We start from the raw sequence: 14,299 nt of genomic DNA on the forward strand, positions 1-14,299 counted from the left end.
TCGGAAAAAAAAAAAAACATTGAGACTCAAGGAAGGGATTCAAGACTTGGAAAGGCCACACGTAAATACACAACTAGTGCCCCTGAACAAGGTAGCAGATTACTGCGAGGGTGAGGACGGTAACACCACATTGCTCGTAGAATTCAAATGGGTCAAAACTATGGCTATCCTAGATAGTGGAGCAGGTGTTTCTATCGCAACCAAGGAAATTTTGAAACAATGGGGAAAACCGGCATTAAGGGCTATGAGAATGAAGCTGCAACTCGCAGATGGATACGTAGAAAAGCCCTTAGGACTTCTAGAGAAAGTGGTAGTCACGTCATGCGGAATCGAGTACGAACACAGGTTTGCGGTGGTGGATTTTGGAAAGAAAAATAATTATGACATCATCTTTAGTCGACCATTCATGCGATACTTGAAAATATTCCAAGATTGGGATTATGATTATATCTACCTACGTCACATGGAAATACTACACGCATCAATGTGAAAAACCACAGCTACGGAGACGTCACGAGGACTCCTGTAGAAGATTCTGATTCATCCACAACCATAGCAGACTCAAGAATTCCGACATGGCTAGGACAACCCAAGAAGCTATGGATGTGCGGAGCATCGCAGTGCGGTAGCTTGAAACGAGAAGAATGCATTCTAGAGAGGGCCCTAGAGGACAAAGACTACATTACAGAACCATTTCCAGAGGATGCCCTAGAACCGCTAGAATGGGAGCATATCCTAGCTACCATAGATGTGTGCGCTACAAAGGATTGCCTCACCACCAAATTTTGTGATCCAAAAGGCTATGACATAGTTCCTTACTACATGCTAAGCGTGGTCCGAGATCACAGAGCCAGCTAGAACACCAGAGACCACGAAAGACTCAGATGATGAGAGGAGTTAGGATGCGGAGGAAGCTTTCTATGACTCACTAGAACAATCAGAACCCCAAGACAAGGCAGATGACAAATGTTCAGACGGTCAAAGTGGCAAAGAAGAGGCCAAGAACGCAGAACGGTTCTATGATTTTCCAAATCAGAAGCCTAGATGCCAACGCCACTACAAAAGCAAGAAATCTTTGAACCAAATGAGAGAGAATTCGATGCCTAAGAAGGCAAGACGCACTTCCTAATGCTTGTCAAAGCATTAGGATTGTGTCAAGGACTAGGTTTCAAGGAGATTCCTAGGACACAAAAGCCCAAACGCACAAGAGAGCGCAAAAAGGAGAAGGAAAAGGGCTTCAGAGGCCAGTGAAACCAACAGGAAGAGCAAGAAGAAGGACGATCCAAAGCTAGATGAATTTGGATAGCCTCAATGGACAAAGGTGGAAAGACGGAAGAAGTACAAAGAGCTCAAAAGCACACCAAATGGACGACCGAAATGGAAAGCGAGAAGATGACACGAACGATGTTAGTGTTCCCTCTCACTTCAAGGAGTTCACCATTCAAGATAGAAAGATTGTGGTAGCACAACCCATGCGAGAACGAAAAGAGGCCGAGTCCTATGATGGACCGAAGGACACGAAAAAGATAGATTTAGCAAGGCCAGGAGAGGATCCAAGGCCAACGTATATCGCTACGGACTCGAGCACAGAAGAGGAAGAACTGCTCATTAGCCTCCTCAAGGAGTATAGGGATATCTTTGCTTTGTCTTATGACGACCTCAAGGAAGTGGATCCGGAAATATGTCAACATACAATTCCCTTGAAGCTCGACACCAAAACTAGTAGACAATGCCCGTACACCTATAACGATACATTTGCAAAGCGCATCAAAGAGGAGATTGAGAAGCTGAAAGAGGCCGAGTTCATCTACAAAATAGAGCACACATACTGGGTATCACCAATTGTGATAGTGCCCAAGAAAAATGGTAAGTTAAGAGTGTGTATCAACCTCAAAAAGGTCAACGCAGCTATGATAAGGGAAAACTACCCCTTACCAATCATAGAGCATGTGCTCGAGAGAGTAGCAGGCAAGCAGGCTTATTCATTTTTAGACGGATTCTCAGGATACAACCAGTTAGCAATAGCGCAAGAAGATCAGTACAAGACGGAAGTCGCCACGGAATGGGAGATATAAGCGTATCAAGTGATGCCATTTGGATTGACCAACGCCCCAGCCACTTTCCAAAGGCTTATGGCCCACGCCTTCAAAGAATACCTACGGATATTCTTGGAAATTTACATGGATGACCTTTTTGTTTATTCTCTTTTGAGAGAAGAGCACATTGAGCATCTACGGAAGGTATTCGAGAAGTGCAGAACTTATAGGATTTTCCTTACTCTAGAGAAATGCATATTCATGGTTAGGCAGGGAAGAATTCTAGGGCACATAGTATCAGGAAACGGGATATCCACGGATCTTGAAAAGATTCAAGTGATAGTTGAATTGCCCAGGCCTAGGAACGCAAGACAAGTACAATCATTCATGGGGCATTGTGGATATTAAGGAGGTTCATCTTCATGTATGCAATCATCGCACAGCCTCTTTAGGCTTATAGTTGTGTTTGTATGGACCGATGAATGTGAAGCTTCATTCAAAAAACTCAAGGAAGCTTTGATCTCCGCACCTGTGTTGAAGGCACCCGATTGGGAAAATATCTTTTATGTGCATATAGATGCTTCAGCTTTCACAATAGGGTGTATCCTAGGAGATGGGACCATGGATTTTCCCATCTGTTACGCTAGCAGGCAATTGAACAACGCAGAAAACAATTATACAACCACAGAAAGAGAGGTTTAGGAATGATCTCTGCTGTCAAGAAATTCGGGCATTATCTTTTGGCCAGCAAGTTGTGTTTTTCATAGACCGACAAGCCCTTTTCTATTTGGTAACAAGCCTTGCAATACGGGAAGAATTGTTAGATGGTTCATTATGTTTCTTGAGTTTGATTTCACGGTAGTGGTAAAAAAAGGCAAAACCCATCTAAGAGCAGATCACCTTTCACTGTTAACAAACGGGGAAGCACCCATAGGGATAGATGATGATCTACCTGACGTCCATCTTTTCAACATGGAGATGGTTCCAAAATGGTCACAAACGATTGTAACTTTTTTATGTTACAGCATCACTTTCGACAAAACGAAACCATCCACCAAGCAGCAAACTATCATGCAAGCACGAAGTTTTTAGATCATTGCGGGACGCTGTATCTCTATGGTTCAGACGGGATCGTAAGCTTGTGCATAAGTCTGGAAGAATGTAACAGACTTGGACACTCCAAGTCGAGATTCTACCGCAACACCACAAGAATTCACTTCAAATAGTTCACAGTTCACAATTGATTCGTCGACACTGGCCCGGTGGAGTTCCGTGCCTAGAGATATTGGCCCCAAACACTAGCGCCCCTTTCGGTATTTCTTTTTGTATTAATCTGCAACTCAAAGTACAAGCGAGTAGTCGCGACTCACTCTCACAGTCTGCGTCCAGATGCTCTGAGAAGTGAGAGCCCAACAACTCTTATAAAGAGGTTACAAGGGATGCCAAAAGCAGAGCCCAAAAGCTTCAAAATCAAAAGCCTTGCCAAAAATAAAGCAAAATCTCTCTGTCTCTCACAAGCTCTCTCTTGAGTAAATAAAGCAGAGCTTAAAAAAAGTAAAGCTCTCTCTCTCTCTTTCTTCCTCTTGCGTGGAATAAAGCAGTAGCCCCAAAAAGCTTCCACGCGAAAATCTGCTTTTCCATACTGTTGCTTCCGCAAATGGCGGGCGTCTGTGCAGCATTCAACATTCATTCGAATCTCAAACCATGATTTATCGACAATGCAATTAGCAATCGCATCTAGATCCACTCAGGACCTCATAGATGCCCGATTGACTAATCCCTATTGCAACCATGTCTATCGAGATCATTCAGACCGAAGTGCTGCAGTCATTTCGTCTATCAGTTCTTGCACTTAAACAAGTCAAGAACGAGTCAGTTTCATATATTCCGGAATTCCATTTCATAAAGTCATACAGCAGAATACTATCAGCTCTCAGTATCCCTGAAGCTCAAAGAGACATCAGTGACTCTAGTATTCAAAAATCGAGGCATTTGTTGACAAAGAAGCGAAGTAACTCCCCTCTTGTGCAAACCCAGTGCACCAGATATCCGGCCAAGCTGAATTCGGGGTTCCATTTGGAATAGACTATGCTAAACCAAAAGCTTCAAGGTAAAGTTTCACAATCTCAGGAGTATCCGCTAGGTCCTCCTCCTCCATCCACTTCGCATCCAATGCAGGATAGTTCTTGAATGTATCCAAGATCCACCTTCTCACTTTACCCTTAATCTTTCTATCCTTATGTGCCAAAATCTACTCTGGAACAAGGATCTCCCCATTTTCTTCCACTTCGGGTTGCTCATCAGGCTCCCCCGTCTTCAAGCACATCGCCTTCAAAAGGCTTTAGGAGACTCACGAAAGCATTGTAAATCGTCGAAGTTTCGGGCAGTTTCAGTCGGAAGGAGAGCTCATTTATCTTTTCGGAGATCTGGAAAGGTCCGTAGTATCTCATACTAAGCTTTGGAAAAAGCCTCTCCTTTCCCTTTTTCTTTCTCAGGCGTGCCTTCTCAAAACGTAAGAGCACCCAATCATTCTCCTTCATTTTCAGATCGCTACGATGGCGATCTGCTACCTTTTTCTGTCTTTCCTGAGATTTCTCCAAAGCCTCACGGACCTTGGCAAAAGCCGTGTCCAAGTCGCACGTGTACTCATCGGCTTCATAAATCTTATTTTTCGTACTTAGAAAGGGTGGAACCTTCGCAGCACCTTCAATAATCTCAAATCGCACCTTCCCCGTCGAAGAGTGTTTCGTGTTGTTGTAGGCAAGTTCCACCAAAGGTAGATACTTTTCCCATTAAGTCTTTTGATCCGAGATGTAAGACTTCAATAAATCTAAAACCACTGAATTAGCAATCTCAGATTGCCCGTCAGTCTGCGGGTGGAAAGATGACGAGAACTGCAACCGCGTGCCAATGTTCTCCCAAATTGCCTTCCAAAACAAACTCGTAAATCTGGGGTCCCTGTCGGAGACGATCGTCTCGGGCATGCCATGTAATCTGAAGATCTGGGCCACAAACAGTCTCGCTAAGTTATCCGGCTTGACTGTTTTCTTCACTGGAATGAAATGAGCCTACTTGCTAAATCTGTCAATAACAGTCCAGATATCATCGTGACCACTCTATGTTCTCGGTGTTAGGAAATATTACGTAGCTAAGTAGATAATTGAGTAGATTACTTAATGGAGAGAGATAATTTTCACACACAAGAGATTATAGAGTAGAGAGAGAGAGAGAGACTACACACGATATACGTGGTTCACCCAATGTGGGCTACGTCCACGAGAAAGCAACCACTCAATGGCTTTAGTACTTCAAAATAAGACAAGTGTGGCCGCCCTTGAAAAGACAAGTCCGCTATTGAATTCGGCCACCGGCCACCGGCCATTGACTTCCGACCACCGGCTAACCGACTGGTCGTTTTCCGACCGCCATCTGGCCATAATATTCCGGCGAAAAGAAATATTTCGGCGAAGCCAGTCTCGAGCTTAGGCTCTAGACTGGGCGTTAAAATTTTGGTTTCCGGCGAGTGATTTTATTTTCCGGCGAGTTATTTTTCTTCACGCACGATGGCTTCTCCTCATAATGGGGGCCTTATAAATGTACGTTTTTAACACAGAAAATTACAAGGGGTAAATCAGGCTCCATACTTAACACTCAGGAGATAAAAAAGAAATCCATTGCAATACTTTCCCAAGGGCAGGTGGATATGGGCAAAGGCTGTAACAATCCCTGTGCTTTATGCCTGTCCAACTTGACCTTCTGGCATACCAAGCAACTGCGCACAAACTCGTCCACATCCTTCTTGAGTCTCAACCAAAAGAAGTATGTCTCTACCCCTTTCAAGGTGGTAGCAATGCCGCGATGACCCGTTAAAGGTGGACAATGGCATTCGGTTAGAACCTTTTCCCTCGACAGTTGTGTAATGCACAACATCGTGTTTTCCTCATCAAGTAGCCATCCCGAATGGAATATCCCGCTACTATCTCCCCATTCCATATTCAACTAAATACATCTGCAAAATTTGTATCTGTGGCGTACTGACCGACCATATCCTCGAAGCTTCTATGATGTATCGCGGAAATAGCCAGAACCTACGGCTTCCGAAACAAAGTATCTACCACCAATTTCTTCTGTCCCTGCACATGGACAATCTGGAAGTAAAACGATGATAAGATGTTTGCCCACCGCATCTGCTTTTCCGATAGCTACTTCTGTGACAAGAAGTAGCGTAAAAGTCCAACTATCTGTGAAAACAGTAAAATCGGCTCCGAGTAGGTAATGTCGCCATTGAGTAAGAGCATGGATAACCGCCAAAAGCTCTTTCTCACATATCTGTACTATCAATTCCAGCCTTGCAAACAATCGGCTCTCATAGGCAATGACATTGGCCTTCTTGCATTAAAGCCGCATTCAGACTACGACCACAAGTATTACAATATACTTAAACGACTTCTGCAAATCCGGCAAAGTCAAAATTGGTCCTGTAGTCAACTTTTGTTTCAATTTCTGAAAGGTAGTCACCTTTGTGGATCCTCACGAGAAAGAGACTCCTTTCTACGTCAAATAAGAAAAGGGGTAAACAACCTCTGTAAACTCTCTGATGAGATGCCGGTAGTAAGAACAAGCCCAAGAAGCTTTCAACTTCATGGACATGCATCGCTGATCAAACGTCGACGCTACATCTCTTCGATCTCCGTCCGAGTAGGTCGAGATGGGCCGTACTCCTTGCGTAAATCTTCGATGTGATCTCTTCCCACATCTCCGGATGCAGAGGAAGTCGACTGATCTCAGATGCTCTGAGAAGTGAGAGCCCAACAACTCTTATAAAGAGGTTACAAGGGATGCCAAAAGCAGAGCCCAAAAGCTTCAAAATCAAAAGCCTTGCCAAAAATAAAGCAAAAGCTCTCTGTCTCTCACAAGCTCTCTCTTGAGTAAATAAAGCAAAGCTTAAAAAAAGTAAAACTCTCTCTCTCTCTTTCTTCCTCTTGCATGGAATAAAGTAGTAGCCCCAAAAAGCTGCCACGCGAAAATTTGCTTTTCCGTACTGCTGTTGCCGCAAATGGCGGGCGTCCGTATAGCAAGCCACGTCAGCAGCGTGCGTACAGCAAGCCACGTCAGCATTTTTTGGCGGGGGAGGGGGGGGGTTCCTGCAAGAGAGGGTGTGTGTGCGCGCGCTCGGCAGCCACGTCACCAATTTGTGACAAAGAATACGAAGCCTACCTATCAGAGGCACATGTGCAAGACCTAGATTCCCATTGCTCCAAGGAGAAAACCTATCAACGCTTACAAAGGCTTGGAGTGTATTGGCCATGTGTGCGAACAGACGTTCATGAGTATGTCAACAATTGTGACAAGTGCAGAGCCAAACCACCAATGGAATACACCACGCTATTCCAAGTAACCATACCACCACACTGGAGCCAATATATGATTGACTACCTTACAACCAGGATATTTCCTGTCACGTGACACATCCAACCCTATGTGTCCGTGGACAAGCTACAGCATGATCAAGGTTCAATCAATCCAGTCGATCTAGATTAGAAGTGATATGGCACTTTTGTGAGTCTATTCGTAGACCGTGCATGCCCAGTCACTTAGGGTAGATGCATATCCTCTGGTTGCGCATAGCATGATCATCAGTATTCCCATCAGAATCCATTAGAATCAGTTAGCGGATTTTTCTAGTGATTTTAGCTTATTTTCCCTATTTTTGACATTTTTCACTTATTAATTTAAGTGACTTTCCAACAAAAGTAGGTAGGGCAATTTTGCTAAGTTTGTATATAAGCAAACCCAAGTTAGCACTAAATGGCAGAAGAGGCAACAGAAGCTCTACGCTCAACAGGCAACTTCTCAGCAGACACCCCAGGAGACCTAGCGTTTTGCAGATCCAGCATCACCTAGTGTTTTTCCCCATCAGATCAGCCTCGGCTACCGCAGACAGCAAGAGCCCCAGCGTTTTTGCAAGAGATCAGCAGATCAGCCTAGCGTTTTGCATTTTGCAGAACCACGGCAACAGCAGGACCAAAATTCAGCCCTAGCGTTTTTGGTTGCAGATCAGCCCCGGTGTTTTGCACCTTTACCGCGACGGAAAGTCAAGGAACATCAGCGTTTTCAGTTTTCAGCAGTTAGTACCCGCAGATCAAGTCTCGAACCTCACAGATCTCACCTTCCCACAGCAGTTCCTCGCCGCACGGTCAGTTAGCGCAAGGTTGACAGTTTCAACCCAGAAAACGCAGATTTCAGCATCTGCGTTTTCAGCGCGTCGTCGTCGCATCGTCGCCATCGACATCGTCATCGGCAGAGTCAGCATTCAGCAGATAGAAGATTAGCAGATTTCAACCCATAGCGTTTTTGGACAGTAGTAGAAAGATTGCAGATTTCAGCCCTTAGGTCGACTTCGTCATCATCGTCGACATAGCCTAGACTTGCATCAGTCACTTGCATTCATTTGTACCAGATTGTGCAATCAATAGTAGACCATTCTCGCCAACGAGAGGAAGGCCTTTGGAGGAGGGTTTTACAACGTCTCTGTTGTCGTATCTCTCTTCTCTCTATCCCTCAGTCTCATAGACTTGCATGCACAGTGTCCATTCACTTTGTTTGTGATCATAGCATTCCCTCATTAAGAACGGAAGGCTCTACCTTCCATAAGAACAAAAGGAACCTTGAGCACAGTTCGGAGCACTCATCTTGAGCAAAGCGCAAACAATCATTCCACTGCACCTAACATTGGTATCAGAGCTTTGGTAGTGTTCTGTATCACTCAAGGAAAGAACCACAAGAATCACAAGAATTTTTTTTGCTTGTTGAGGTCGCACGAACCCAAGTTCGCTTGGACGTGTCGATTCCTCATCGTGTTTTTGAAGAGTGACAAGAATCCCAGGAAAGAAGGGCTTGTCCAGCCTCCCCTTGTGTCTCTTTTCACTCATTGAGAGCGGACCGTGCACTTAGCGGCCGGCCAATCGACGTGAGGTGGGAGAAAGCAACCTTCGTGTGAGCGCAAGGCCGCCAAGGGGTGCGCCCACGGAAAGGAGTAGAACTCGGGTGAAGAGAAGATCCTTCTCAAACGCGGTTCGCAAGCGAAAGAAAACATCAAGAACCTCAAGAACCCAAGACCCACAAGAACCCAAGTTCCTCGTGAACTTAAGAACCCACAAGAACCCACGACTTCAAAATGGTCATCACTCGAAGCGGAATGGATACTTCGCTTGGAGGTGATGAGCATGAGAGAGGCGAAGAAGAATTTTCCCCACCAAGAGGTTTTTCCGACCCTCCCCCTTTCCCATCTACGACAAAGATTGCACTAACTCCTATGGAGGCTTTAGAGCAGATGTTTATGAAAAGGAATTTAGAACGCGAAGCAAGAAACGCAGAAAGAAGAGCAGAAAGAAAAGGAGAAATGGAGCGCAGACACCAAGAAAGAATGGCGGCCGCCGTCAAAGGAATGAGCGAGCATCAGTCATTTGCATTCATTTGTACCAGATTGTGCAATCAATAGTAGACCATTCTCGCCAACGAGAGTAAAGCCTTCATAGGAGGGTTTTACAACGTCTCTGGTGTCGTATCTCTTTTCTCTCTATCTCTCAGTCTCATACACTTGCACGCACAATGTCCATTCACTTTGTTTGTGATCATAGCATTCTCTCATTAAGAACGGAAGGCTCTACCTTCCATAAGAACAAAAGGAACCTTGAGCACAGTTCGGAGCACTCATCTTGAGCAAAGCGCAAACAATCATTCCGCTGCACCTTACATTTCCGGGGGGGGGAGAGAGAGAGAGAGAGAGAGAGAGAGAGAGAGAGAGGGGGGGCCGCAGACCTAGTGATTTTATCACTTGTTAGGCCTTGTTGTATGCCAAAGTTTGCTTGCACTGAGCAACTTTGTTTTGGCCTGCCCATCCTATGTGTTAAATCTTCAAGGCAGTTCTTAAAAAAGATTGTATTAAAAGAAAAAAAAAGATTTGCCTGCCCTAGAGGGCTAAGGCCTTAGTAATGCCTCCCTTTTTTGCTAATGAAAAATCGATGCTTGCTATTGAAAAACAATTTTGATATTGAAAAGAAAAATGTGATTGGCCTAGAGACATATGGTCATTTAATGTAGGATCTTCTTGAAGTTCTTTTTTTTTGGAAGAAGCAGGAATAATATTAAAAGGAAAAAGAGTTACAAACTTGCCTCACTGGAAGGGAGAGAGGCATTCCAAAAATAAAAAGGAAATTACAATTGGAGGCATGCAGAGACCATAAGATGTCTCTCCTTTGAATAGAAGCTCCACATAGTGACCTTCCATTTTTGCCATCTACAGGACTTCTATGTAAGCTGTGAGACCTCTTTCTCCAAGCTTGCTATGTAAGTTGGGCATACTCTGACCCTCCTCAATTTGAAACACTACAGTCACCACCGTCAACAAAATGCTGTTGGTCAAGTTTTTGCACCATCTAATACTCGTCTGACGAAAATTTATGGTTACACTACAACTTACTGATCCACAGGTAAAAGGTTCTCAGGTTTCTTTTGTACATAATGAATATCAAAGGTTTTTTAACTTGTCATGGTAATCATACTGCTGGTTTGAATATAAAATACAATAGAAGCTGCTCTATTGTCCTGCAAAAGGATGATGGTGTTTCACGAACTTGGACTGAGAACATATATGCTTATCTTGTGCTAAAGTTTTCTTAATCTATCAAGAAAAACTCTTGTGTGAGGCTCCTTGGAGAGGAGGTTATGGTTATTTAGGAAAAATGATTTTCCTACAAAGAAACTCGAGCCGAAGTGTGTCTACATAGAAGTAAAAGATGTGAAAGCATGCCGTGCTTGTGATACATGATAAGAACATGAAATAAAAGCGTGAAGCACACAATATGGTCAAATGTGAACCGCTAAACTTAAAATTCAACCGTGCCATTAAAAAGTATAGGAATCAACATGCACAAGTTAAGTAAGTAGAGCCTTTGCTTTATGTGAATGTCTGGGAGTAAGAAATAGTGAACCCTTTTAGGTCTTTTACTTGTTGAGCCGGCTCTAGAAAGAGGTAGGCCAACAATAGCAGGGAATGTTTCTCCCCGCAGGCAAGTGCACTTACAAGCGCCAAACTGCTGGGAGTTAGCCTCGATCAACGTGAGCGTACATACACTCAGGGAACTCTGGCTTTACTTTTTCTTTTATGCAATCATTCATTAGACATTTAAGTGCATGTACACACAATTTATGTTGCTTTGGTGCTAAGATGTTATACGGTCACACAAGCATAGGATACATCTAAAGAGTTTACCAATGCGAAGAGAATGCCTAAGTCAGTTCATTGGTACCAAGAATGAGCCTAAGAGTACTATGACCTACTTGAGGGCACAAAAATAAAGTTAGACTCTAAGTCAATTAACTAGCACATGTTACTAGTGACGTCCATTCATATACTTTATGGCAAGGAGAATCGTGACTTTATAGATACATAAATGGCCATAATCATCATCAACAAGAAAGTATGCAACATGAAATACAATGCAGAAAGTGCGAAGAAATGGAAGTAGCACACCTGTAATAATGGGGTGGATCCTCATATCTGGATGTGACAATAGGCCCCAAAAGCAATGGAGATGCTCGCCGAAAATGCAAGTCACCGAGAGAAAATGTCAAGCTAGTCCTCAAGCTTCTTTACCCTGCACAAAAGTAAGACCCAAAGCACAATACATCACGGATGCAAATCAACAGGAAGAAGCAATTATTCATGAAAACAAAATGAAAATCCTAAACTAAGGTCTCAAAACCTAGATAACTAGAGGGAAAAATCAAGTGGGAAAAAGTGCCTCTAGTAAACGTGCATGTGTCTAGTGCACCATGATCAATCCGTAGAACTCAAGGATCTAGTGCACTAGGATGGACAAGAGAACTCTCTCCAAACAATAAAATCTATAAATTGCGAGCTCTCTGTCTGATGGTCAAAGGCTCACTAGCACCTAGATCTACACATGTGGTCTCCTCTAAGGTGAAAATATCAAGTCTAGGGATGACATCAGCCTCTCTGTCCTCACTGGTCATAAATCTATGAAGCTCACGTATCACGGGTAGACTCCTACATAGCTCTATGTCTCTAGGATGGTCAATGGAAGTATGACTCCAGGTCGTGCTAGGGTTTACGTGTGATAAACTCAAGGGAAGGCTCTTCGGTAGCCAGATCTGCAATGCTCGCACTCTTGTAGGGATATCTCTTGGAGATCTCCTAGCACATATGCGTGTGCATCTAGCTCTAGGACATGCTAGCTGTTGTGGAGGTACCAGCCTCTCTACGGGGCGTCTCGTCTCTCGACATCGGGCTTGTGGAGTCCTCGCACTAGGATATGCTCGTGTATGTGCTAGTTGTGCTATCGCTCGTGGCCTAGGAACCCAAACCTATCTCTATCCCACGAAATAATCCTATGCCTCTAGTGACTGTCTAGATGTGAGCCAACCATGTGAAAGTCTGTTGTCGGTCATATAGCTCAGTAGAAAAATGGTCATGTCGTCACAAGGCAAAGATCTAGCATGTATCTCATCACAAGAAACAAATACAGGTCGGGTCATCCGAAAAGCTCTACGTGGAGAGCTATGTGCCTGATCTGGCGTGGGTTTCTCCTCAGCGGCACTACTGGTCGCTGTGAACCTCAGCCTAGAGAAGGCTCTACACATGACTGGGATGCATGTGTACATGGTCTCCAAACAAGCCTAGCAGGATCTCTCATATCCCTATGTGGGGTGTGAGTAGAGGTCACTCTACTCCGTGTGCACCCAGGTATCTATGGTGTAACCTCTATCTCCGTGGTGTCTCTAACATGGTCTCTAGGAACCTGATCTAGCAATCTACGGCTCGTGGCTAGTCTTTGCTCAATCCAGTGATATGATCATGAATCGGCATGTGTAGATGGCACCAGGGCAACATCTACCTGGGGTGGTTGCTGTCTCAGTGGCTCACTGGCAGTGACATTGCTATGCAGGCTAGAAGTGTGGGGTAGCGATGATGTCAGCTCTGCAGCCTCTCTTGTAGAGGGATCTAGTCTTGTATGTAGCCCTAGCTCGACAGCTATCCCTAAGGGCCGTTTTGTGATCGGCAGATCGAAACAAAAATGCTCAGACAACTAAAAATTGTGAAATGGTCTCATCTGCGTCTAGGCCGAGGTGACTCAATGTGTGACTTTGTGAGGTCTCTCGCTACGCGTTCGAAGTCTCGTGGACAAGGGTGACAGGTGGTGTAGGCTCCGTAAAATCACTCTGACTAGGCTCTGGTCTCGAGGGCTCTACCTATGGGGGCAGGCTAGGTGCTGGATGGATCTCATGTGGCAAACTCCTCAAAGGCTCTAGTGTAGGCTCAAGCACTATACAAGGTGTGTTCTGAGCGATCCTCTCTCATGCAGTCACTCGCTCATCAAGATAGGTGTCGTCCTCATCTAATCTATCCCAAGGTGGTAAAATATGTCGCGATAAAGGAGGCCTAGGAGGTGATCTCGCAAGTGGCATTCGCGAGGACTCGGAGCTTTTGGTAATAGTGGAGCTAGCGTGGCCATCATAGATAAACATACGTCATGATGCCTAAGGCGAGGGGAGTAGGGTAGACCTATAGTCAAAATGTATACTACGTGGTCGGTATCCCTATAGACTCTCTAACATGGATCTCCTATCAGATATGCAAGAAAGTGCACTGAAGGATCGCGAGATCCACCACTCGATAAGCATCTATACCTACGCCCAAGCTCGTCTAGATATGTCATGGTCTGCTCAACTCTCTGAAAGCTCCACTAGCCTAGAATTTTTCTGCGTGTCTAGGCTATCGTCTGGGTGTGCTCACTCAATTTCATCAAAGTCAAGGGTCTCAATCGAGCGATAATGCTCTCTAAGCTCGTCAATAAAAAGTACGCTCTCGGCCTGTGGATAGACTCTCACAATCTGCCTAGGTCTAGACAATGGTCTCGATGGGTCTGCCATCTTGACATAAAAGTGGTCATGTAAAATCGACATAGAAGGCAACGCAACGTGGATATTGGCCTATGATACGCAAAATCTGACCCTCTGGTTGTGTCGTGCTACCTGAAGTCTCTCTAGCCACATGTGATACATGAAGCGCGGGGGTCAACGATCGAGGAGCACTATTATCTACATCGTATGATCTACTGTGACCTATATCCGGTGCTCTCAAAGGTGGTGCTGGGGTCGCCATCGCCTCTCTCGTATGCTCTCTCATTTGTGTCGTCGGAGGCTGGCATAGGTCTCTAGATGGTGCAGGGTGTCGACAC

General features: G+C 44.7%; 1 protein-coding gene across 1 annotated transcript in view; it reads right to left on the reverse strand.

Moving 5' to 3' along the window:
* The window catches only part of LOC147424199 (uncharacterized), a 113,873-nt gene extending 100,955 nt beyond the window's left edge, over nt 1-12,918 (reverse strand). Inside the window, exon 1 of the mRNA XM_086501165.1 lies at nt 11,572-12,918. Within this exon, the coding sequence (XP_086357291.1) occupies nt 11,572-11,596 (25 nt within the window). The 5' untranslated portion in view covers nt 11,597-12,918. The remainder of the gene's footprint in view (nt 1-11,571) is intronic.
* Between the last annotated feature and the right edge of the window lie 1,381 nt (nt 12,919-14,299).

This window comes from Adiantum capillus-veneris, chromosome 26 (genome assembly GCF_014529385.1).
Source record: "Adiantum capillus-veneris isolate H3 chromosome 26, ASM1452938v2, whole genome shotgun sequence".
In the NCBI taxonomy this organism is placed as follows: Eukaryota; Viridiplantae; Streptophyta; class Polypodiopsida; order Polypodiales; family Pteridaceae; genus Adiantum; species Adiantum capillus-veneris.